Genomic DNA, 24,914 nt, shown 5'->3' on the forward strand with positions numbered 1-24,914 from the left:
GCCCCTCTCCACATCACTGTATTCACCTTTGGGCTCTAAGTACTGAGTATTGGAGACCACACGGTCTTTCAAAACCAAAACATCATTGTGGATTTAATCCAGCTTTTCAAGGATCACTTTACCATTGTCGTTATCTTTCTTTGTTGTAACACCAACACCATATATTATTCAATTAGTTCAAAAAAGATTTTCCACATTCACAAGTTTTGAAATGAGTATCAAGTTCAATGAATGGTGGTTAATATCATGGAGTCCTCAGCTCTCAAACTCTGATTCCTCGCAAGATCAGTGATCATTTCAAGTAAACTTGAAATGATCACTGAGTACATAGTTACTGTTTCGTAAAATATTTACTAGTAATATCACCAAGGAATTTTTTCCCAATTCGTTTTGATCTTAGGTCATCCACAATGGCAATAGTTTACTTCACAAGAGACATTATAGTTTTTCCACTATTTCTTTGAGATAGATTAATAAATTAAAGGCAGATTTTTCTGAATCTGAAATATTTTAAAACTTATTTTACTCAAATGGAAATGTGTTATATTTTTATAATGCTATCGTTTCTCTCGTTTCTATGCTAATTAATTATTTTTCATTTATTTTTGCATGAAATATTCTTTTTTTGTGGTTGTGTCTCAAACATATAATAACAAACAAGCAGCTTATAGGTTTTTATAAAATAATTTTTATTAGCAGCAAATTGGTTTGGAGAAAGAAAAAAAATGTATATGTGAGCTTGTCCAACCAAAAGTATCACCATCAATACCCGTTGAGTAAATACCAAGGTTTTTTAGAAGCATTTCGTGCCCTTACATACCAAATTTGTGTGACTAGCCCAGTTTGACACAAATTAAATGTGCGGAAGCGTCTTACTGACGAAGTAAAGCACTTATGTAGAATACATTTTCTATAATAAATATAAGCTTTTAGAATAACAGTATCTATTCATTAAACCTGTGAAAAAATATTTCAACTTTTAAGGTTTTATAATATGGGCTTTTAAACTGCGTAAACAATGTCAAAACCATTTTGGAAGAAATTGTGCTCATTTCTACAAAATTGTAGTAATGTATTTTTTTAATAAATTGTAATCAAGTGGTTTCATACGAAAAGGAAGACTTCAGTATGTATGATATACCAGTGTAAAAGTTTTACTTGAGTATGGAAATCAAGAAAAAGTGAACTTACGAAAGAAAACGTTACTGAAACGTTAGTTTGGAAATCAAGGGAAATGGCAGTAAAATATTAAAAGTCTGAAGGCAACCAAAGAGAAAAAAAGACATTGAGTATGATAAAAATAGTGTAGAAGTTTTCTTGAGTATGAAAATCAAGGAAACGGGAGTATGGAAAGCAAGGAAAACGGCAGTTAAAATATTAGAAGTCTGAAGGCAACGAAAGAGAAAGAAAAACAAAAGTAAAAGAAAAAGAAAGAAAAAAGTAAAAGAGAAAGAAAGACAAAAGTAAAAGAAAAAGAAAGACAAAAGTAAAAGAAAAAGAAAGACAAAAGTAAAAGAGAAAGAAAGACAAAAACAAAAAAGATATTAATTAAACACACAATTAAGATGAAACTCGTATGTAAAGGGAGAAGTAGGAGCGAAGAATGGTGAATAAAAGCAATAAATCTGAAAAAACTAGAGCAAAAGGGTTAGAAAATATTACCTTTAGACAAAAAGAAATAGAAGAAAAGTGAAGAATCAGAAGAAGTCTTCAGTAACAAACCTATGAATGGACACTTTTGTAACATAATAATTTTATGGTTTAATATATTTATAATTAACAAAGAGCAAAATCTCTTTTAGGTCGAAGTGTTTCAAAGTGCTTAAACTTCGTCATTCATTAGCTTCCGATTTAAAAGTGATGACCACCATGATAACCACCATGATGATTATGATGAGGTTCGTGATGGTGATGATGAGAGGCTTGAGAATGGATTTTGACATGAGCTGGATCTTGATTGGCTGTTCCGGGTTCGTTGGTTTTGATTTCAGCACGGAACCCACCTTTGTCGGCGACGTAGTGTACTTCACGATGGATTCCTTTATGGTCAACATAACCGTAACTGCCTTTCACTCCTCCATGGCCATCACCGACCTCATGCCTGTATTGGGAACCCTCATGATCTTTCACTTCGTAACCGAACTTATAGGGCTGTGGTGCATGGTGCTGAAAAAGAATACAAAATAAGAGATCTAAAATTTTGTAAAACAGAAAATTTTAACCGAAATCTGCTAGCCATTTAAACTTAAAGTATTTAAATTGCGATATATACTATGAGTTCAATTAAGGGGAATTTGCCCTCCATTGAATTTTTATTAAAATTAAATACTTGAATAATTGAAAAAGGGAACTACATTTAAAAAATTAAACTTTGTTTTTAATAATACTTCCAGCTTTGCAAGTGAAAGTCATTTTTTTTTCTTCCGCTTTATTTCAACAGCGACTAAGAAGATAAATGTTACGTTCAAAGTATGAAGACGATGTGAATTATTTTGCTAAGTACTATAGGGAAAGGTGCTCATATTTTTTAACACCGTTCTTTCTTTGTATGACCTTTCTCTGCGTGATTGAAATTCTCTCCTTCTTTTGTTTGTTTATATTTGTCTTTAAGAGGAATGTTTTATGAATTTGGCCTTAACGTTACTGATATTAAAGATTGTAAGTTAGTGTTGTTTTTAATGCAGAAAATACTAACACGGCTGAATAAAGTAAAGTTCATTGTTTCAAGCAAGAAATTTGATATGGTGAAAATTGCTTAAGCCAAACAAATTGTTTGTTGAATTAGCTTAATAACTCGTTTAGTATTTAATTTCTACATAACTACTTCAATAAAACTATATATAAGAACGCAAAGTTACACGTCTGTGTTGTAATCCCTTGAGAGTTCAGTATTGTTGCTTGTACGGAAGTAAAGGATTTTGTGCTAGTTAATGATTTTAATTAATTTTAAACAGGTTTTCAATAAGTTTTAATGAAAATGAATTGAGACATTCGTGACAAACGTATAAAATTCATTTTTTGTAAAGGTACTCAATACTACTGAATGTGATATAACAATTTAGAGGCAACTCTTTCTGTCATTATAGTTATAATATGAAATGTAAGTATCATTGTAAAACGCTTTGCTGACTAAAACGTCTATTTATTGATTTTGTTTCTGCATTACAAGTGAATAAAGAATATTCAAAAGAACTATAGACGTTTATGTGGACGTTACCTGATTCCCTAAATGACTAGATGTTTTATTTGCTTGCGCGAAAGGCAGCTTTATAATTTATTTTACGTATAATTCTTCTTAATGCCGAATTTTTCCTTTAGAATTAATTTAAAATAATATTTTTAAAACTTCTTATTGTCCCTCTAGTATGAAATAAAAAAAAAATTAAACCTCTTTTTCAACTTTACTGTAATAATGTAAGGACAAAAGAAAACTTCATCTTTTTACGAAACATGCTTGCAATTTACCTTTCGATTTATTTTAAAGCGTTTCCGACAGTTGATATCGAAATAAGTCTTCTATTTCCGTTATTTGAATTTCAACTATGTTTCCTGAATTAAACTATTTCCCATGTCTCATATATTTAAATATACTTCTAAATTATTAGATTACTGTAGTTTAGAAAGGAAAAATTCAGATTTGGTATTCTATTTTAATAGAAATAACTTAAGGTTAGTTATTGTAAATTAAGAAATGAACATATTTCTCCCCTTAATAAAATTTTAAATTTAGCGCCACGAATCTTATTAAAAAAAATGCTATCCTAATATTTAAAATAATTATATGAGCATTTAAACCGTATTATTTTTCAATATATAAAAAAACCGTATTATTTTTCAGTGGGATAAAAAAATTCAATTTCGGTTGACAATTTCATCACTTTTTTATAACACTGAACATACATTTTTTGAATGTTTAACAATTTAACTTAATTAAAATTAAATCATTCTTAGGGAAAAAAAACTAGATTCTGAATTGCAAATCGTACCTCATAATGCTCCTGGTGGTAATGGCTGGCATAAATAACTGCAAACAAGCAAAATCCGATGGCTGCCTGTAGGATATAAATAGAAAGAATTTAAAGTTAAAATTTCACTTAGTTCTATGTTTGATCTTAAAGATCAAAGGATTATCACAGTAATAAACATAATATTAGAAATAAAAGGAGAATATGTATAATGCAAATATCATTGGAATTAAACAACTGATTGAAAGTAAGTATTGCTGCTCCCTGAAACAATGTGTGTATTTCAAAGCAATGAGATATATTATTTGTGAGATTTTTCATTTTTTCTTCAACATGAAAAAAATTTAAAATTTCATATACGGCAAATTAACATTAAATCAGTCCCTATAACATTAATGCTAGTTATACATACCACGTTTGTTACTTCTCTGTGTATGTCGTTGTTTTATTAAAGTTTAAAGGGTAGAATATTTTTCATTTTTTGACAGAACTCTTGTGCACTTACGTTTTCCATTATACATTTAACACTGTTCTAATGTGAAGTAAATACAGTGATTTTCAAATATGTGTGACTAAAATTTAGAAAATAGTATATTTTAAAAATTCTTAATAATACTTAATATTAAAATGACAGATTTCTTGAATATCGTAACAACTATTCTTTATCAGGAATTATATTCAAGTAATCAGAAGTGTATTTCGGTCTTACTTTGAAATAATTTTTTATGTGATATCTCATTCATTTTCGATATATATACAATAATAATATGTTTAATGTTTGGCACTTCTATTTTTATTTTGTATTTTGTAAAACTTACAAATTTTTGATGAACAAACTCTACGATTTGAAAGCGAGCATGGCAACACTTTTTGAAATAAAGCATTTTTATCTCCTCGCGACACTGTTGCCATAAAAAAAAAGTAAGTGCAAAAATTAGCGTTTTCAGAATATTTAATTCATATCTCAGCTGTCTAAAGTTGTACGAAGATGAGAATAGTCGAAATGGCTTCCCACGAAGTTTTGGAATCCGAGGGTACTTTTCTCGAAACTCAACTCCCCGTTTTTCGGAGGAGATGATGTTACAAACAAACAAAAAGACAGACGCTCACAGATTTTAATAGTCTCTAAATTTTAATAGTGACTGATTTTAATAGGAGATTGTCATCTCCTAGTCAGCAAATGAAAATGATGAAGTGAATTCATATATGCAGTGCACCTTAAGACATGCCATACGGTGCAAATAAAGACATGTTCAAATACACAATGCAGCATTTTCAGACATTGTCTTTTGCTGTTTAGGATAATTAAATACAATTTGAACCTAATCAATAATTTCTAATTTGTGAAATAGTATTTAAGAGGAGTACGCTGAATATTTTTAGATTAAAAGTATTTAATTAAGGAAAAACAAATTGGTAGAAAATAATATATTCTGCTGTATTAAAATTAAATGTTTCTATAATATCTCGCCATAAAGTTAAAAAAAGGCTCAATGCTTGCAATCCTACTTCTTAAAATATTAATAAATGCTTTTAGATTGTTTTAAAACTAATTCTTAATTGCAGAAAAATATTTAGGTTTAACTGTTAATATGTATTCACAATAAAATCGATTGTAAAGCCAAACTGGCAAGTGCGAAAGAGCATCGAATTTCGTAAACCTCAATGCTTTGTACTTAACAGTTTCGAAGATATTCTTTGAAAAACTCATTTTCATGAATTTTCAGTTTTTGATCTAATTTTTGAATCATACTACAGGAATCGATAAATTTTAATGTATATTTGCATCAAACCATTGATTAAAACATATCATACATTCATCATTTTTTCTCTTACAGTTAAAAAGAGGAAGAGGAAAACTTTAAAATCCGACTTTCGAAATATTCATTGTTGCACTTTTTTTTTCTCTAAAATTATATTATTCTTAAGTTTTTTTCCAGTTTTTAACATATTTTCCTAAAAATGTTTCCGTTTAACAAAACATCAGTTTTTTTATTTGTATTCTGCTATTTATACATTATATTCTAAACTACTTATGCGTAGAATAATTTTTTATTGAATATGCATTGCATAATCTTAAATGTTCCGAGCTCATAACATTCGATGTTTTGTCTCTTATTAAAATTCTGTCATAGAATGCAATAAAACAGTTATGAGTAATTATTTGATAACGTTAGGCCGAATTCAATTTTACTTTTATTTAATACGTAAAATTCACATCATTGGTTATGCAACGCCAGCAGGGACTTTGCATGTTACTTCTAAGGGATGAACGGGATGAAAAAACAAAGTTGGTAAAGAAAACCATCATAGAAATTCTACTCTAGAGGGGGATTTGTAGCTTAGTGATGCTTTTTATACACAAATGAAATGTTGTTGTGTAAAAAGCAGCAGTTCATAGACAGTGGTTTGGTTTATTTAATTACAGCGAAGCACGTGAGGGATGTCTTCTGAAGGGAAGGGATGCCTTCATGGAGGACTTTCTAAAGGGTACTGGATCGTATACACATTACACATTCAAAAAACCACAAAAACGTTCATGCAGACAAGTCAGTTCGCCGGAAGGCGAACCCTGGAACGAACTACGAGTGGTTAGCTCTGGGCTGCTAATGGGCTTTTTATATATAATAATGGAAAAAGTATTGCAGATTAACATTTACAACATAACGTGTTATTTGCAACATAACGTAATTCTTTCATTGATAAACATAAAAACTTTTATTGATATTCGTACATGTTAAAAATCTTTGATTATTATATGGAAATTTTTATGAATTAACAGACATAATATAAATATTTCATAAAGTCCTTTTATTAAAAAAATTATTATATTTTTATGAACTTAGGCGAAGCTTGCGGACCGCATAGAACTGCTTGAAAATCGTATTGGAATTATTTATAATAATTTATTAAATAATCTCTCATTAATTGCCTAATATTAATTGTAAATGCACAGTCGCACAGCAAAGAAACAGTATCATATTATAGTATCAAAATTTCTTTTTCACGTCTAATGCAAAACTGAATAAAGAAAGTTTTATGATCTTTTATTAGAATAAATATTTTGCACAAATTTCTCTATCTAACGATGTTTTAAGTTGCAGATTGATAAATTCTTCAAAACTGTAGATTTGAAAATTAATTACCGTCAAATTTTATTAAATTTAACATTAACAAATCAACAGAAAAATTTAATTACAAATAAATTTATGAAACAAAAAGCTAGTTTTATCGATGGATTTCTAAATAATACTTGAAAATTTTTTTAAATAAATAGCATTTTATCATAAAATTTTAGATTAAACAAGAAATGTTTTTAGTGCTTACAGAATATACTTATGCTGATATTTTTGCATTCTGAAGGTATTACATAAAAGCAAGCATGAAAATAATACTGAAAAAAAAAAAAAAGGTTTAAAAATTTGCTTCTTAAATGTTAATAGTTAAAATTCAATTCTAAAAACTGAATTTATTTTCAGAACCACTTTTGTGATTTCCTGCCATTACTAAATTCTTTTTCTTGCATCTTGTTTATAAAGTTGGGTCATAAATATTTTCTTATAGCATAAATAAATATCATGCAAACTTAAAATAAAAAATAATTATTTAAAATTATTTAATTAAATATTTATTTTAAATACAGCTTAATTCAAAATAACAATTTAATGAAATAATTCAGAAAATTTCACTATCTATGCTGCTTACCTGAAAATGCATGTTTAGGTTGACTAGTGCTTGTTTCCTTTCACTTTCTGAGAAGGTTAGTTGCTTGTGATATTTCGATATGTCTAAGATTTGGATCAACACCTGCTTTTATACTAACACAGATTTAAATATCTAGAGAGCGGTACTTAGCGCACCTAGGCTCTTAGCTGAGAGCAAATCCAGATTTTGGATCGTTACGGGTCAGTTCCTTCTACCGGTTCCTTTCACTGTTAAGGCATCTCCGCATGAATGGGTGCCCCGGGTAAAAGTGATATAAGTCATTTGGTGAAATTCCAAGAAAAATATGCATTTGTTCTACTGCCGCATGTATACACTATAGGTTTCGTTAAAATATTTGTTCAATGAAAAATCTTCATTTGTTAAATTAAAACTTTTGCTTGTATCTTTTCATTAATTGCCATGGTGTTATTCATTTATGGCTATTTTAATAAGTAATATTAAACCTTTTCTCATTTCTCTAATAGCTAATGTGTCTATAATAGGTTAATGTTATGAATTCGTTTTTTTCTCCGTTTGTAGTAAAATATCTCACGTTTACCGGAAATAAAAATGTTCACTACTCATTATATGTTTCAATGAAAATCCGCGTTCTATCAATTCCTTCCGTCGAATAATGACTTAATGTAATAAATACCTTCTGAAGTTAGAGGAGTGTTCGAAATATTTATCGATAGTTGTTTTATTAAGCTTACAATTTGGAAACATCCTATGCTAAATTTATATGAAACAAGCTTGAAAACTGTATTAAATGGCGTGAAATGAGAAAACAGATGTTTAATGCTGATTTAATTGCTTTAAGAAAGTTAATAAAATCATTTCTTTATTAGTTCTAAGTAACGGCAACTATGTATCCTATATTTTTAGTTTTATTGCCCACCTTCATGCTTTTGAAACTGAAAATTTTAATTGTTAGTGCAAAGAGGCTTTGAGCCCACCAGCGGCCGAGCGGTAAAACCGCTAAATACTGGTAGTTCGGTCCGAGGTTCGAATCCCGCGAACAACTGGCTGCATGGGCGTTTTCGTGGTTTTTCCCTTGCGTAACGTGTATACGAGCCAGTTTCCCTTAGAAAGTCCTCCACGAAGGCATCCCTCCCCTTAGGCAGATAGCCCTAGTGTGCTTTGCCGTATTCTCAATACACCACCACCACACCACCACCAAAGAGGCTTTCTCCCTGAAGGACTATTGTTTTCGTTTTGCGATTTTGCGTTGAATCACCATTAATGTCCGTTTCACTTTTCAAACTGTTGCACCAAATATTAGAGTCCTGCATTATGTTTGAAGAAATTAAATAATGAAAAATCTGCATAAATGTATGTCTATTTCTCGCATTGTGATAAAACAACGGTACATACTCGCATTGTGATAAAACAATGGTACATAGAGCCATCGAATTTTGAAAGATGTAATCCTCCTACGAATATGGGCATGTGGAGGGATATGGGAATATGGAACAAATTTAGAATTTGTTTTATGATCGATTTCATATTTTGTAAAACTTTAACGAATTTTTGAGTAACTAACTCAACGATTTAAAAGCGAGCAATGGCAACACTCTACAGTGAAAAAAACCTTTTTATTTCCAGCGCGGGGAACTGTGTACCGGAAATCCTAAGGATATGCCCATTTTAAAATTGTTTTGCCACATTGCTATTGAACTGATTTTTATGGTTTAAATGCAAAGGTGTTAATGGTTAAATTATTTTCTTAGTGGAAATGAACTTCGTAATTTACCTGCCGAATTCAGTTAAAATTAGAATTTTAATAATTTCTTTTCAATCCAAAGGAGCAGTTCAGAAGGGCTATTCGTCTCGAAACGGGATTTTTTATACTGAATCGCTGTAAAAGGCTGAAACACTTTTCAAATCGCTGCCAACAAATATTATAGCCCTGTATTATTTTAAAAGAAAGTTAATAAAGAAGAATGTGCATGGATGTAGTTACGTTTCTCGCACTGTGAAAAAAAATCGACGGTACCTAGAGCCATCAAATTTTGAATAACGTAAAGTCGCACTGCCATCTGTATGATGCTCAAGGCTCTTCGACGACGTGCTGTGTCTTACACTCCTTGCCACGATGAATTTCGTGGGCTTGTTCTGATGTTGCTGTCAGACAAGTGAGATAAGTCACAACAGCAAGACATATTTAAGAAAATGAATATATCTTTTCGCTACAGCGAAGGTTTAAACTTCTTTACCCTTGAATACCGTATTAAAATACTTTTCATGTTCGCTATAGGATTAAAGTTCTAAGTAGCTGCCTGGCATCCAAAACATATTTGCTTTTGAATAATCTGAATTGTTCTTTAAAGTGTGCTACTGATGTTACCAATGCTGTGCGAAATTTTTAATTTTTATGCAATTTTTGTTACAATATATATATTTAAAATGTATATTCTTTGATGGAATTATTAATTCAGTGAATATAATATTGGGTTGTACTACTCATAAATATAAAATTTATTAGTACGCATAATGCTGATTGTGCTTTGAAAGGTTTCTGTGCTTAGGTTAGTTACGTAGGAGTATCTAACTTAGATTTGCTATGGCGTTTACTAGATGACATAAATATTTTGATGATTTATACCATTAATATGCTAAGAGCCCAGACGGATTTTGTGGGTGCTAAAATATATTAATCACGTATTAATCTGATAACTTTGAAAACATTGTAGTAGCATTTGTATTTACGAAATTTTCTTGTTAAAGAAGAGAAGGAGATTTTTTTTAAAAAAGAATACTTTTTTTATTGTCATGTGTAACGCTGATTCTTTTGATGTTGTAAACAAAAGACGATTAACACTTATATTCAATTTGACGTCTTTTAATATAATTTTAAAAACTTAAAACTGTAAAAAATTTTAAACTTTATAAAAAAGAAATGTCATGCTCTAATATGGAATAGCTCTATAAAGTAGGCAACTGTAACTGTATGTTTTAATTGTTAAATAGGAAAAGGTTTTATTTTTGATTAGGTTATTTTATTAACTCTTCTAAACTTTGGCTGTGATTGTTGCAAAAGAAAACTGAAGCACAAAATCGTAAAAAGTATTTTCGAACACTTCAGGATTTACTACGAATGAATTTATTGCTAGGAATAAACGAAACACCTGAAGGGTTTTTCTAAAGTTGCAAAACTGCTGGTAGCGAAGGAGATTATTTGCTAGTTGTCACCATTAGATAACAGTTCCGAATTGCGTTTTATTGCACGTTAGTAGGACAAATTTGGCTTGGCTGAAAGCATTTCTCACAAGGGAGCGTAAAAATGTTGTAACTGCGTTACAATTGTAATGTGTGACATGAAAGTAAATTCACATAAAGGCTGTAAATCTCATAAGGGCCAATTATTTTATGTTGATAGATGGCCGGAGACAGATTGTACCAGATGTTGTAGCAACGGTCACGCAAATCCGAGATATTGCGAATTGGTGGTCTTTGACCTCTGAGCTGCCGTCCCATGACATCCCAAATGTGTTCTATCGGATTGAGATCCAGTGAGTTAGGCGGGCAGGACATTAACTGAAAATCAGCATCATATTCCTGGAACCACTCCAACACAATTGTAGCCTTGTGACACGGGGCGTTGTCCTGTTGGAACATTCCATTTCCAGCTGAAAAAACAGAGGCCAGGTAAGGGTGCAACTGGTCCGCAATGATGTTCAGATACTCTGTAGCATTCATGGTCTGCTCTACCACAACCACGGGTCCCAGAGACGCCCAAGAGAAAGTCCCCCAGAGCATAATACCGCCACCACCGGCCTGTGTATGACCTACTGTGCATTGAGGGAGCAACTGTTCGCCTGGAAGACGGCGTATCTTGACACGGCCATAGGCGTGATTCATCTGACCAGGCAACTCTCTCCCACTGACCCATGGACCAGTCGCGATTTTCCCGGGCCCAGCGCAGGCGCAGTTGGCGATGACGCTTGGTCAGCAAAGGCACACGAGTGGGACGTTTGCTGCGTAGCCCCATATCCAGCAGTGTCCGCTGAACAGTGGGCTCCGATACTTTTCTACTTGGCCATGCATTGTATTCGGCTGTCAGCTGAGCGACTGTCTGGCTCCGGTTTTGCTTCACCACGCGAGACAGTCTCCGACGACCTTTTTCTTTGATAGCATGTGGACGTCCAACACCATGTCGTCTACTGCTGGTTTCACTGTCATTCATCCACTTTTCATACGTACTAACAACTGTAGATCGCGAACAACCCACGAGTCGTGCAGCTCGTGGACCACCGTTTTTGTTCCGAGCCTTCGAGCCATTACAATCTGCCCTTTATCAAAGTCGCTTAAATCCGCAGCCTTTCCCATCACACACAGAAGTAAGTGAAAGAATAATTCTTCAGACTCTCCAGCAGCAGTTAACTTCCACCTGATCACATGCCTTCCACGTTATCCAGGCGCGTTTCATCGCAAAATGTAGAGCTGGTCATAATGTTTTGGCTCTTGAGTGTAGTTTAAAACTTTAGTTCAAGTTTTCAGTTGATTTTGAGGCTTTTTAATTTACTGTCCCTTTAACGGAATTATACAAATGGCAACTAAATCGTTAATTAACAAGAAAAGCAATTAGTTTTCTGGAGACCAAGAAAATAATTAGAAGCCAAAACATATCGAAAGAGATTTTAATAAATAAATTTTATAGATAAAGATTGAAAGAAATCCTCAGTAGGAGGAGAAACATGAAGAATTCTTCCTGAAATTAATAAAAGTACTGATAGGTTAATTTTGGATCATCATTTATGCTTTAATTTTAAAACCAAGCTTTCTCTCGTTTTAGTTTGATTTACGTACGTGAAATATACTGTTCAAAACAATTAGGGTATATAGTGAGATCGGTAGGGACCAACTATATTGTACAGACAACAGGTTATTTCGAAGCAGGAGATACGAAAATTGAGCAATGCCCTCGTCGGGACTATTCGTGTCGAGCGTGCTGACCACTACACCATGAGAGCATGCTAAGAAGACGGGGGAAATACCTCATATATTCTCCCATTTTAAAGGGCGATTGGACTTTTAGGGCACCCAATCGCCAAATCCCGGTGGTGAAGAATTATCATTCACCACCGTTTAGTTCAGGCGCTGCTGTAGAGTCATTAGGTTATTTCGAAGCAGGAGATATGAAAAATGAGTAATGCTCTCGCCGGGACTCGAACCACGGACCTCTCGAATTCGCGTCGAGCGTGCTGACCACTACACTACGAAAGCATTCTAAGAAGGTAGGAGAAATACATTGTAATATAATTGAAATCTTTTTTTATCAAAAATTAAATAGAAGAGGTTAAAAATGAAAATTATAATGTTTACAAAGTTGGGAATATGTAAATTTTGTCTGTGATGTCGAAAACTATGTGTTTTAGATAAAGAGCGAAAAGCGGCCTGCAGCATTCAATTCTGTAGCAGAAGATTAAAAACAATTAACATGCGTTAAATGTTTTGTAACAGTGAATACATCGTCTCAGCAAAATAACTTAACTGAATCGGTAGCCTAGAGGACCATCGGTCGTTTAGAGGTGGGTCAAACGCAATCCGTTGCAGCGGGAGCGTTAGATGTTACTCATTTACAGATTATGGAATATTTTTTTAAACACTGGAAATGTTCGCCAAAGATTGGGGCGAGATTGTACACCTGCTACAACACAAAAGGAGGACCGGTATTTAAACCTAATGGCCAAAGAAATCGCAATATGAACGCCAATTTCTTGCAACAGCATCTTCAGAGGGCTACTGATACCAGAGTTTCCACTCAAACTGTCAGAAATCAACTTTACTATGTGGGTTTATATGTTTGCAGGTTACTATGGTTGTGCTTCGTTGACACAGAACCAACGTGCAGTCCGCAGAAGATGGGCACAGGAGCATCTCAAATGATGACGAGATGAGCAACATGCTTTTCACAGACGAGTCCCGCTTTAGTGTTACAATTTGACAATAGGCAGATTCACAGATGGAGAAAACCTGGTACATGGAATACTTCCGCATTTGTGCATGAAAAGTGTTCGACTTGGCTGAGGCAGAGTAAAGGCCTGGGCCGGTATTTCTATCAAAAGTTGCACTGACCTTCACATTATCATTGATGGGGTACTATCAGCTCAGTTATATAGGAGTACTATTAGCTCAGCTATATAGATCCTCAAACCTATTGTGGTGCTTTTCGGGAAGGAATTCATTCTCATGGGTGATAAATGCTAGGCCTTAACGTCCTCAGCTAATGGGCAATTTCATTTTTGAAGAAGGAATCCGTCGAATACATTAGCCAGCGTATTTTCAGAAATGAACTCAATAAAGCATGTTTGGGACATTCTAGGGAGAATGGTTGCTAATTGCTTATCGTTCCCAGAAACAATTCAGCAGTTTGAAAAATTTCTTGTACAGAATTGGGAGAGAATATCACAGTCCTTCATTGGTTCCATGTCTTGTAGGTTTGCGATATTGCTTTCGGTCAAGGAAAACCATACCTCTATTTGAACCTCATTTGTATCCGAGGATTACATTTTTTCTTTCTTTGTATAATATGCATAAACAAAAAATGCACAACGTGCATTTTTTTGTTTACCGATAAATATCATCAATAAAATTTAGCTATTCTTTGTTCGCTGTTTCTTCTTCTTTTCTGATATTTTACAACATTTATACATCATATTTCCCACCAAAACATTTCCTTATCCTTAATTTATGTCCAAAATCGTAATAACCCCTAATTGTTTTAAGCGCTGTAAATAAATCCCAATTAGACATGCATGTTGTACTTTGTGAATACGCTAATGATAAGGAAAGCAAATAAAACCCGATGTGACTATTGTATTGACGGATTCACACTATTGTATTGAAATTATACACGAAAATCCACAAACCAGCGGTTAGCCTGTCTTTACAGCCACGGGGGGCTCTGTAGAGTGTACTCTAGCCCCCTGAGCGGCATGATCGTCTTTATCCGGTCATGAGATTTTCTGTTACTTGATACATATTAGCTTAAGATATTTTGCTTTCTTACTTTAATAATGTAAATGTAATCTTAATGAATGTAAGTTTATGAAAATAGAGGCTAAAATAAGTAATTATATAAATTTAGCTAATAAATGCTGCATAAATACAGGTTTTCATGACAGATCCAAAAACCCATGCCGCTCAGAGGGCTAAGGTGCAAAACGTAAGCAACAAATTCACGTTTCAACATACAGGCCAATGAAATTGCTGAAAAAGGCTTTTTGCGATGAGTGCAATGAAAAGGCAACTCAGCATAAAGGTGATGCATATACAAATATCAGTACCATGCTGTCAGAGTATACGTCAGAGCACTCAAAACGCCATTAGTCAAGCACTCAAACGCAGTGCATGGCAACTTAAAAAGATGGAAGGAAGGCGCATTACAGGCATTCTTCTGTAAGTGAAAGAGAGATTGTTCATGTAGTATGGCTACAAGAAAACATCAGGATGCTTTAACACATAATAGAATGATTGACAAGGTTAAGGAAGGACTTAGTTTGACGTCTGTCGCCCAAGAGTTTGGAATTGATAAAAGTGTTGTTTCACGAGCTCGAAAAGTCGTCTTGCAGACGAAAAGAGATCGAAACCAGACAGCCGGCTACATAGCTCTGCATTTGCGCACAGCAACTGGATGAGAAGTGTCCCAGTTTTACTATGGCCAGACAACTTCATAAACGTGGCCTATTCTCTAATCCATCTGAGTAAATTGGACTTTCAAATCAAAGGCCGATTTACAGTTGAATCGTTTCTTTCTGGCTCTCATCGGAAACCGGTATGCTTCTCGATACACCTAATAAATATGAAATGGAAGAAAACGGGCAGGTTACGCAAACAATCATGAGCGTATGAAAATATATGATGAACCAAAGAAAAGAGGATCTCAGAGACTAAGTACTGTACTTTAGTGTTGCGTAATTTAAGTCAAAATTTATTTATGAATGCAAATACATATTAATCATTGTCAGGCGTGTCAAATCAGCATCTCAAGCGTGCCAAATAGTCACTATATGCTGTTGTAGGCTAAATAGTCAACAGTACACATTATAAGAGTCAATATGCCATTTAAATGCTTAATGATGTACTGAGCGAAAAGTAAGTAAATTTATAAAATCTTATAACACAGTCCTGCGGCTCGTTAAAAAATAGAGCATTGGGAAATCGGTACAGTAGATGATTACCTATTGTTTCTTTCCGGACAACCTAGCATCTTCTTTCTGCAGCCAACTTTCAGTTCTCTGGAGGCATGCTACTTGCGCTACCAGTTTGGTACTTTAAAATAGAAGCTTCATGGTTATTTTCCGCCGCCCGATTTAACTTGTAACCATGGAACCAATGAGCTGCGCAAAAAAGTTCAACTCGCTTAATTTTTTCTTCCTACTTCGCTTCCATTTAGCTTATTTAGTTTTCTAAAAAGCACACGAATTAAGACTGACTTGAACTACTGTCTCATATGACGTGGAGAAATGAAAGGCTAAGTAGTGATGATGATACTACCGAGAATGGACGGGATGGCAGTGGTAAGTGCCTATTTTAAAGTAATTAGACTATAACAATTTTCAGAAAAGGGGACATATCACTGTCTGTTAATTTGGATCTTGTCGGGAATGTGAGAAAACTGCTCACTCTGGTATGCTACTGCCGAACATGTAAATCACGTACGATGCCAATTTGCGGCCTTCTGAAAACAAAGTATTCGTAAAATTCGGGAATACCAACTGCGTTCAAATTTTATTTTAGAAGTTAGTTGCAATGCGGTACTTTCTGTTAATCTCATATATAAATGGACATTTTAATGTAAATGGACATCTCATATGTAAATGGACATTATGGCACATTTTCGACATCAGTTAAAAAGTATTTTAATATTATACCATGAAAATATAAGCTGCCCAAAAGGTATAGAGGTTAGGAATACTTCGAATCCTGGAGAAGGCATAGTTATAATTTTCCGTCTCTTCTTAGGAGACAAAGGTGGCCCACCTATTAGGAGCCTCCATAATAAAGTGACCACCACTTCTGCCTTAGTTGCGGCCAAGCCGAAGTCGGCTGAGGGCCACCGAGATCCAACTAGAAAGAAAGTAAGTTAATTAATGCATTTTCTGGCTTTTATATCTTCATGTACATTTGACATTTTACTTTCTTATTATATATATTTAAATTTTTTAACTTTTATTTGATTTGTTTTTGCAAAGATAGCATTGTCATGTTTCTTATTTGTTCCATTTTATTTCAATTACTTTGAGTTCTATTTCATAATTCCAATTAAGATTACTACTGTTTATTATGTTTATTTTTATAAAAATAGTTTTGAATTAACATGCATAAAAGCGAAAGTGTCGGGAGACATTTACTCAAGTATTTTGTAAATTTTTTTACATAAATTGGCTTTTCACTCAAAATTTCTGAAGAATCTTGTATTAGCGAAAATGCTTCATTCAGAATGAGTTCTTTGGTACTCTACTTCGTTTATAAATCCCATCACTTCACGGAACTACAATTTTGGTCTAACTTAATTTGCCAGTTTGCCATCATCATTCTTACTTGAGTAAAAGACGAAACACCTTCGCATTTATTAATTATTATTCATTGAACGGGAGTTGGTTTGTTTCCCTTGAAAATTCAACTAATTTCCGATCAATAGCGATAATTACTTGTTTTTTAATTTTTAATTTTTTTTCAAAGTTTGAAATTTTGTTATTCATGATTTAAATTCAAGTCCCCTAGAAACGTTTTGTTTTCATGATTCGCATTCAAGTTACTTTAAAACACAATTTTCGGAATTAAACTTCCTACATATGGGTTCCCTCTTTTTTGATATATTCTACTAAATTTATATTAGAAGATAATATAATCAATATTTCTTTAGTAAATAAATTATTATTATCTTACTTTGCAAAGTATAAGAAAAACTTGTTTTCGAACTCAGTGAATTTTAGATTATTAATATATATATATATATATATATATGTTATTTTCTCGAAGTGGGTAGCAGAAAAATGAGTCAAGGATTTCGAGTTTGATATTCCTGGTATAGATTAACAGTACAATTCTATAAGATATTTTCTCTCTCCTTCCCGTATGCCTTTGTGATGTAACTGGAAACCTATTAGACGCGTATTTGAGAGGTCCAGGGTTCGAGTCCCGGCGAGGGAATTGAAGATTTTTCCAGTTTTCTGACTCTGAAAAATTGTAAAAATACTCTACAAGTGGCGCCCGAACTAAAAGGGTGGCGGCCGATAATTTGTCACCACTAGGATTTGGCGACTGGGTCGCCTTTCAAAAGGGGGAGTATATAAGGTATGGTCTTCCTCCTTTCCACATGCCTTAGTTGTGTAATTGGAAGCATACTCGAAGCGTATTCGAGAGGTCTAAGCTTCGAGTCCCCGCGAAGGCACTTGACTCTAGGACACATTAATTTATTTCATCAACTGGAAAAAAAAAAAAAAAAAAAAAAAAAAACCTATTTTCATTCTAGTGTGAAGTAAAGTCAAGTTCACTTATAACAAACTTGATTTATAACGAAACTAACGGAACGGTTCTGTCCAATTTCTTATTCCCGTGATTCTATTTTATACGGCTGTAGTGATCATCCAAATGTATAAAAATCAGACATCACGAACGAAATAGATATATTGTACTCAAACATTTTTTGTAAAATTCATAAATAGTTTTGGAATTTCTTCGAGTTTTAGCTAAAAAATTATAAACCTTTAAAATAAACCATTTTAGGCTACTTGTATAGTGAAAAATAGTTTAATCCTGCTATTTTTCATTTACACAGTCGCTCTCAACTTTATCTGCACTCTAAACGAAAGACATATAAGGCAGATGCAAATCCAATTCTTTAAAAAAGTTCAGAATTAGCGATCACCCAAAACGGCTCTATTAAAGTTTTATGTGATTTACCGATAGAGATTATCAATAGACATAGCCTTGGTAGAATAACGAAACACTTGATTGTGCATTAGATGAATATGCATTTAGACTAATACGGGAATTTCTGTATATTTAAAAAGGGAAAAAATATGTAATTTATTTCTATAAACATATTTAACGTTTTTAATTATATATATATCGTGAATTAAATACATTTTTTATTTAAATCAATCCGATTTAAATGTAAAAAAATAAAGTTTTTAATATATGCATTTTTTGCTTTTAAGCAGTTTAGTTTGTTGTTTAATAATAGACCGACTAGATATGAAAGAATGATACATTACGTTTTACCACAGACTCAAATGAAAAAAATGAAACAACGCATAATCGTGTTTCGACAGCAAAAGCCCTTTTTGGGCTTAAAAAAAGACATAAAATTAAAGAACATATAACAAGTTTTACATCTTAGGAGAATATATGCTATGCACTGACCATTAAGCTAAAAACTTCGAATTGGTTCTTTTGCGTCCAATTAAGTTTTTTTTTTTTTTTTTTTTTTTTTTTTTTTTTAGCTATAGGACAGAGACAGTTCTATTTAAGCCTGATGCTGCGATGGAAATTTTGAAATTTTAGCTGTTCAGAAAAAGAGGTAGGAGTGAATAGATTCTAATGAGTATGGAGCGGTACAGTAATTCAGCTATACAGTATTTTTTTTAGCGAATACAGATTTTTAACCTTAATCGGTTTATTTTGTTCCAATAATTTAAATGCTGTCCATATTCTGTTTTTTAAATAGGGAGTTGTTTTCTTTAGGTTCTTTGGCAAAATTTAGGTTGTTCTTTGTTAGGATAGGGTTACTGCACTTTCACATTGCAGCTGTATCTATCTTAAGAAAAACAAATTATTCTTCACGGATAGGACACATTCGTTAAATTTATCTTTGTTTGTTTAATGCTCGTTTTTCAACTTTTCTGAAAGAATTTATCTTCGTTTTTAAATTTTTTCATATAGATGATCTTTGATCTACTCTCTTTACTCTGCATGGATGAAATTTTCTGAATCAAAAATTGATTCTTATGGTATTATGAATGTCAGCCTTCCACATTAAATAAAAGATAAGAATTGTTCAAAACATACAGAATAGATGTAGTCGAATCGATATCTGCCACGAATACAATTTACCCAAATCTTACAGTTGATATCACGTGGAAAAGTCAAAACTCAATAATTACTGCTCACGTGGAAAAGTTGAGAAAGTATCTCGATTTTGATGTTCTTCAACATCAAATTGTTGAAGAAACATTGCTGAAATGGTTCACCATTCACAGCAGCCACCAGTATCTGGACAAGTACTTCAAACAAAGGCTGATTAATTGCCACATTAAAAGGTATAAGGTATAAGGTATAAGGTAACTCTGCTGCTCAATGAAAACCCTTTCTAACAGAAGGCGCGTGACCATGGCTCGGCATTTCCCGGTGAACATTAGAATTTGCTTCTGATAGAGATTTCGAGGGGTTTCATTTTAATCGGTAGAATAATAATTTTTCAGAATCTTGAAATTCGTTTTCAAATTCAATACAAACCTTTTTCCAGCAGTCATTAAGCCCATATTTACATGTTTTTATACGAGTCTGCTAGTTATAATTACACATTTATTAATTATAACTATTAAGTAACTTTATTATTAAATAAATTATTAATAATATTATTAAATACTAATAGTAATATTATATTCAATTAATATTAATAAATAACTTTTATTTGTTGAAATTAATAACTTTTACTCTTAATAAATTTTTTTTATTATTATTCCAAGATGGCTATTAGTCTCGAAACGGGATTTTGCAATAATGAAGAATCTGCGTATATGTATATATGTTTGTTCCTTGCATTGGAAAAATCGAAGGGACATAGAGCCAACAAATTTTGAATAACGTAGTCTTTCACTCGAACATGACACATGGAAGCCCGAATTCTAAATTTTGATTATTATATTTTGTAAATCTTCAATGGATTTTTGATTGACAAACTCAACGATCTGAAAGCGAGTAGTGGCAATACTGTGAGGAATATAACATTTTTATCTCCATCCGACAAGACTATCTATCGGACATTTTAAAGATATGCTGTTTTTAAATATTTGCGACTTTTCTGTTGAATTGAATTTTATGTAACCTAAATGAGAAGAACGTGATACTTGGTAAATAAAGTTAACACACAAAATGTTAATAATATAAAGAGAAAAAATGCTTTGTAAGCCATTTTACGAAAGAAACTGATAACTGATATGATAAACTGAAAAAATTAGGCAAGTGTATGCTAACACTGAACATTGCGTCGGGATTTCAAAACATGTGCTGCTTTTAAAATTTTTGTAATTTTGCTGTTGAACTGTATATGGTGTAAGTACGAAGAACATGATGCTTAATAATAAAGCTAAAAAGACAAAAAGAAATGGTTTAGCAGTAGTGAGTGCAACAGCATACTGCGAGAAAGTGCAAAACTTTATGAAAACAATATTGGGCGATCGTTAAAACCTGAACACACCACGAAGGCATGCGAAGAAGGCGGGAAAAATACCTTATAATCTAGATTCTAGATATTTGTTGCGTCACAAGCAGTGGGTTGATTTTTTTCCAGGAACTGACAACAAAACACTTGTAGTATATGTAAAGACAAAACAAAGCATATTAAAAAGAGCTATTTCTATAATTTTCATTTTGTGATTTTAAGACAACGTTGAAAAATCTAGGCTATAGCTGGAAAATGTATATCCTTACGTGTAGTTCTGACTGTTATTTTATAATTAATCATAACTAATTTTTTTCCTATTGCTTCTTGAATTCTGGAAGGTTCAGGAATTGGGAGCGTGTTGCATCACAAGGAGTGACGTCGGGATATTTTTTCCTCCTTTTATATCACTCCCCAAAGTGCGTTTTTTTTCATTTACACACGCATATACGTTTCCAGAGCATTTAGGCTAACCCACCTTTGGGCTAAAAATATTGTAGCGAAAATTGTTCTTTTTGACCGAGGTACTCATAGCTTAGCGGAGAAGATGCAGGACTCGAAACCCAAAGGTCCCGGGTTCGAAACCCATCAACGACAAGATGTCTGATAATTGGTTTTTATGTAAATTTCCTTCTTGTTAATGTTATCTTATTTATGTAAATTTCCTTCTTATTCTTCCTGCACATTCCGAGTCTGGCAGGTTCACCAGCTGTATATAAGTAGCTCTTCATTCAATTCAAGTTAATAAAAAGACTTGAGTACTTACTTGTTCATTTGTAGGATCCCCTTATTCCGTAGAGGGTTGCCACTGCTCGCTCTGAAATAGTAGAGTTTTTTTATTCACAAATTCATCAAAGTTTTACAAAATATGAAAAAGATAATAACACAAATTCGAAATTTAAAATTCGGTCTTCCAGGTGCTCATATTTGAATACAGAACTACGTTATTCATAATTTGGTGTCTCTAGGTTAGGTTATTTAATTACGGCAAAGCCTCGAGGGCTATCGGCCTAAGGGGAGGGATGCCTTCGTGGAGGATTTTCTAAGGGAAACTGGCTCGTATACACGTTACACGTGGGGAAAACCACGAAACCACCCGTGCAGCCAGCCCGTACGCGGGATTCGAACCTCGACCGAACTACCAGTGTTCAGCGACTTTACCGCATGGAAGCTGTTATCTCTAGGTACCGTCGTTTTTACCTACATTCATGCACATTTTCCATTATTTAATTTCTTTTAAAACAATACAGGGCGATAATATTTGGTGGCAACAATTTGAAAAGTGATTTAACGCTTTTAGTGATTCGATGTAAAATGCGGTTTCGAGACTAATAGCCCTTTTGAGCTAACGTCGCTTTGAGGGAGGGGGGGGGAAGAATTGGAAATGAATTTTGCATTTTTTACAGTGGAAAGTTGGTATGGTAACGACGGGAATAGTAAAGCTTAAAGATGACGGCTCCATGTAAAAAGTCTTTTTGCAACAATAAACAGAGAGAGGCACAATAAACAATAAAACAGAGACCAATTCGGCACAAGACCCATTCGGTCAAATGCTGCACGGGAGGCAGGCCATAATGCTAGATAATAATATATCAAAATTGTGGATGAGAAACCAAGACGGAAACCTAGTTACTAAATATTATAGCACCGATCGCCCACTTGCCAATCATCAAGATAACGGATCTTAATAGCACGAAGTTTCGCAATAGCACAACAGCAGCTGTAGCTAGCAGCGCTAAATTGCGTGCTTGATATTTCTGACACTTTTATGGCAACTTTGGTTTATCTGATTATGGCAAAGCACGCAAGGGCTATCTGCCTAACAAAAGGGATGCCTTCGTTGAGAACTTTCTAAGGAAAATTCGTATACGCATCACACATTGGGAAAATCAGCCCGTTCACTTGGATTTGAACCCCAGACTGAACTACCAGTATTCAGCGACTTTACTACTCGGCCGCTAGTGGGCTTTCTTTTGTGGCAATACCTGTTGCATTTGTTTTTAGAATTGTTCCTGAAACTAACTTAGTCGGTAATGAATGTTCAACTCTTGTTTTGAGAATAATTTAAAAGACTTCATATATTAAATTAGGTAAATAAAACTATAAATAGTTATGCAGTATATTGATTATTCATTTATTGAACTGATTTCGCAACCGTGTTTATGGTACAAACTTTTGATTCCTGATTTACTTTGAAGTTCCAGGATATTTATTAACTGGACACCAAGCTTCGAAGTAGTTTATTCTTTTCCATGTTTTGATTATAATTTTGTAGTCAAAGGTACATGCTTGATTGCTATGCAGGTTTCTGCTTCACTTATTTTTTGTGTTATTATCTGTATTGTGTTCTCGATGTTTGAGAATTTAAAACTTTGTACAGGATTGTATTTTTTGAATTTTTCATGAGCATACTCGGATTGTAGACGGGTAATTGACGTAAATTATAAACGACTCGTAAAGCGAAAAGACCTAGAGCCAACAAATTTTGAATAATGTAGTCCTCCACTCGAACATGGGCACCTGGAAGCCTGAATTTTGAATTTTGATTATTATATATTAAAAATCTTCAATGGAGTTTTGATTGACAAACTCAAGTATGATTTCTCTTTTTGACTCCGCCTGCCAGTATTTACATTTCTGCCATCTCATTATTTCATTTGTTTTATGGTTGGTTTATGTATGGTAAATATTTCCTTACAGTGAATATGCGAAAGTCATGCGAATTATCTTTGTTTTTTTGCTGACAAATAATTTTATTCTTGCTGATCGCCCATTGTATTCATTTGCTATAATGACTCTTCTAACAGTTTCAGGATTCAAAATCGTAAAAATAACCTTGTATTTAGCGTAACCTACGCTAAATACAAGGTTGTTTTTACGATTTTGATTGTCACATTAGCGTGTTTCTCTTCTAGTCTAGTTTCAGGGTTAACTTTTATTGATAACTGCTTCCTGATTCCCTTGCAAGTTTTACAGCACTAATATCTGGGTTTTATTTGATATTTCAGAGGATGCATCTTCGGCTCTTTTGTGTTATTTTAAAATGTGCTCCAGACTTCCGTGTATTTTGAACAATTCGACTGTAAAACGATTAATTAACGGTTTCACAACAAAAGTGCTTTAACAACGAATTTTATCGTTTGAGATGTTAATATCGTTTGAGATGTTGTATTATATAACAATGCAAATTTATAGCCTTAGTAAAAATTTTATAGCAGATTTTAAACTTATATCAAATGTTAAATCTATCAGATTTTTCCTAACTTAAATTTTAATTACGGACAAACATTCCAACGTAGTCAGTAAACTACTATAAGGGGTGTTAGGATCTAAATATCAACGAAAGTTCTTCATCATTATTTTCAAATTAAATAATACACATCATTCATAAATATTTAATAATAATCATTCATTTATTATCTTCATCGATTTCATATAGCTTTAGAAGCTTTAGAATCAACTACATCATAAGAGTTTATGATCTTCGCCATAATTTCTTCTAAATAATTTCTGTTGTAAAGAATTTTGATAGCAGTCATTTGTTTTCAATACACAAAACATAATTTGCATTAACCATGTAAGATTCTGTACTGTGTACTTTGTGTAAGTTATAGTTGAATTTGAAGAATCTTAAAAAATAGTAAGCGAATAATCGCTTGAGTTCGTGAGACAGTAATTAAGACTTGAAAAGGGTTAAAGACCCTTTATTATTCCAAATTAAAGTTCAACAGAACTCCGTCTTGGAGTTTTACAATAAAGCCACCACTCGGGCTTAAACTCAAAAACTAAGAAATTAACTTAACGAATCTTAAATAAAAAGATATAGCCGAAGCTATCAAGATTCTAACCAA

The 24,914-nt window shown here is 33.1% G+C and overlaps 1 protein-coding gene and 1 non-coding gene across 2 annotated transcripts in view; both read right to left on the reverse strand.

Moving 5' to 3' along the window:
• Window positions 1–665: 665 nt before the first annotated feature.
• LOC118205336 (uncharacterized) overlaps window positions 666–24,914 on the reverse strand; it is a 52,472-nt gene continuing 28,223 nt past the window's right edge. Inside the window, exons 4-6 of the mRNA XM_085812488.1 lie at window positions 7,671–7,753; window positions 3,987–4,052; window positions 666–2,166 (exon numbers count right to left, since the gene is read on the reverse strand). Of these exons, the coding sequence (XP_085668614.1) occupies window positions 1,852–2,166; window positions 3,987–4,052; window positions 7,671–7,753 (464 nt within the window). The 3' untranslated portion in view covers window positions 666–1,851. The remainder of the gene's footprint in view (window positions 2,167–3,986; window positions 4,053–7,670; window positions 7,754–24,914) is intronic.
• On the reverse strand, window positions 12,824–12,896 carry TRNAS-CGA (transfer RNA serine (anticodon CGA)). Its single transcript has one exon. It is a non-coding gene; the product is annotated as a tRNA-Ser (tRNA).

This window comes from Stegodyphus dumicola, chromosome 3 (genome assembly GCF_044657685.1).
Source record: "Stegodyphus dumicola isolate Sdum_Otavi_A_Nest chromosome 3, ASM4465768v1".
Taxonomy (NCBI): domain Eukaryota; kingdom Metazoa; phylum Arthropoda; class Arachnida; order Araneae; family Eresidae; genus Stegodyphus; species Stegodyphus dumicola.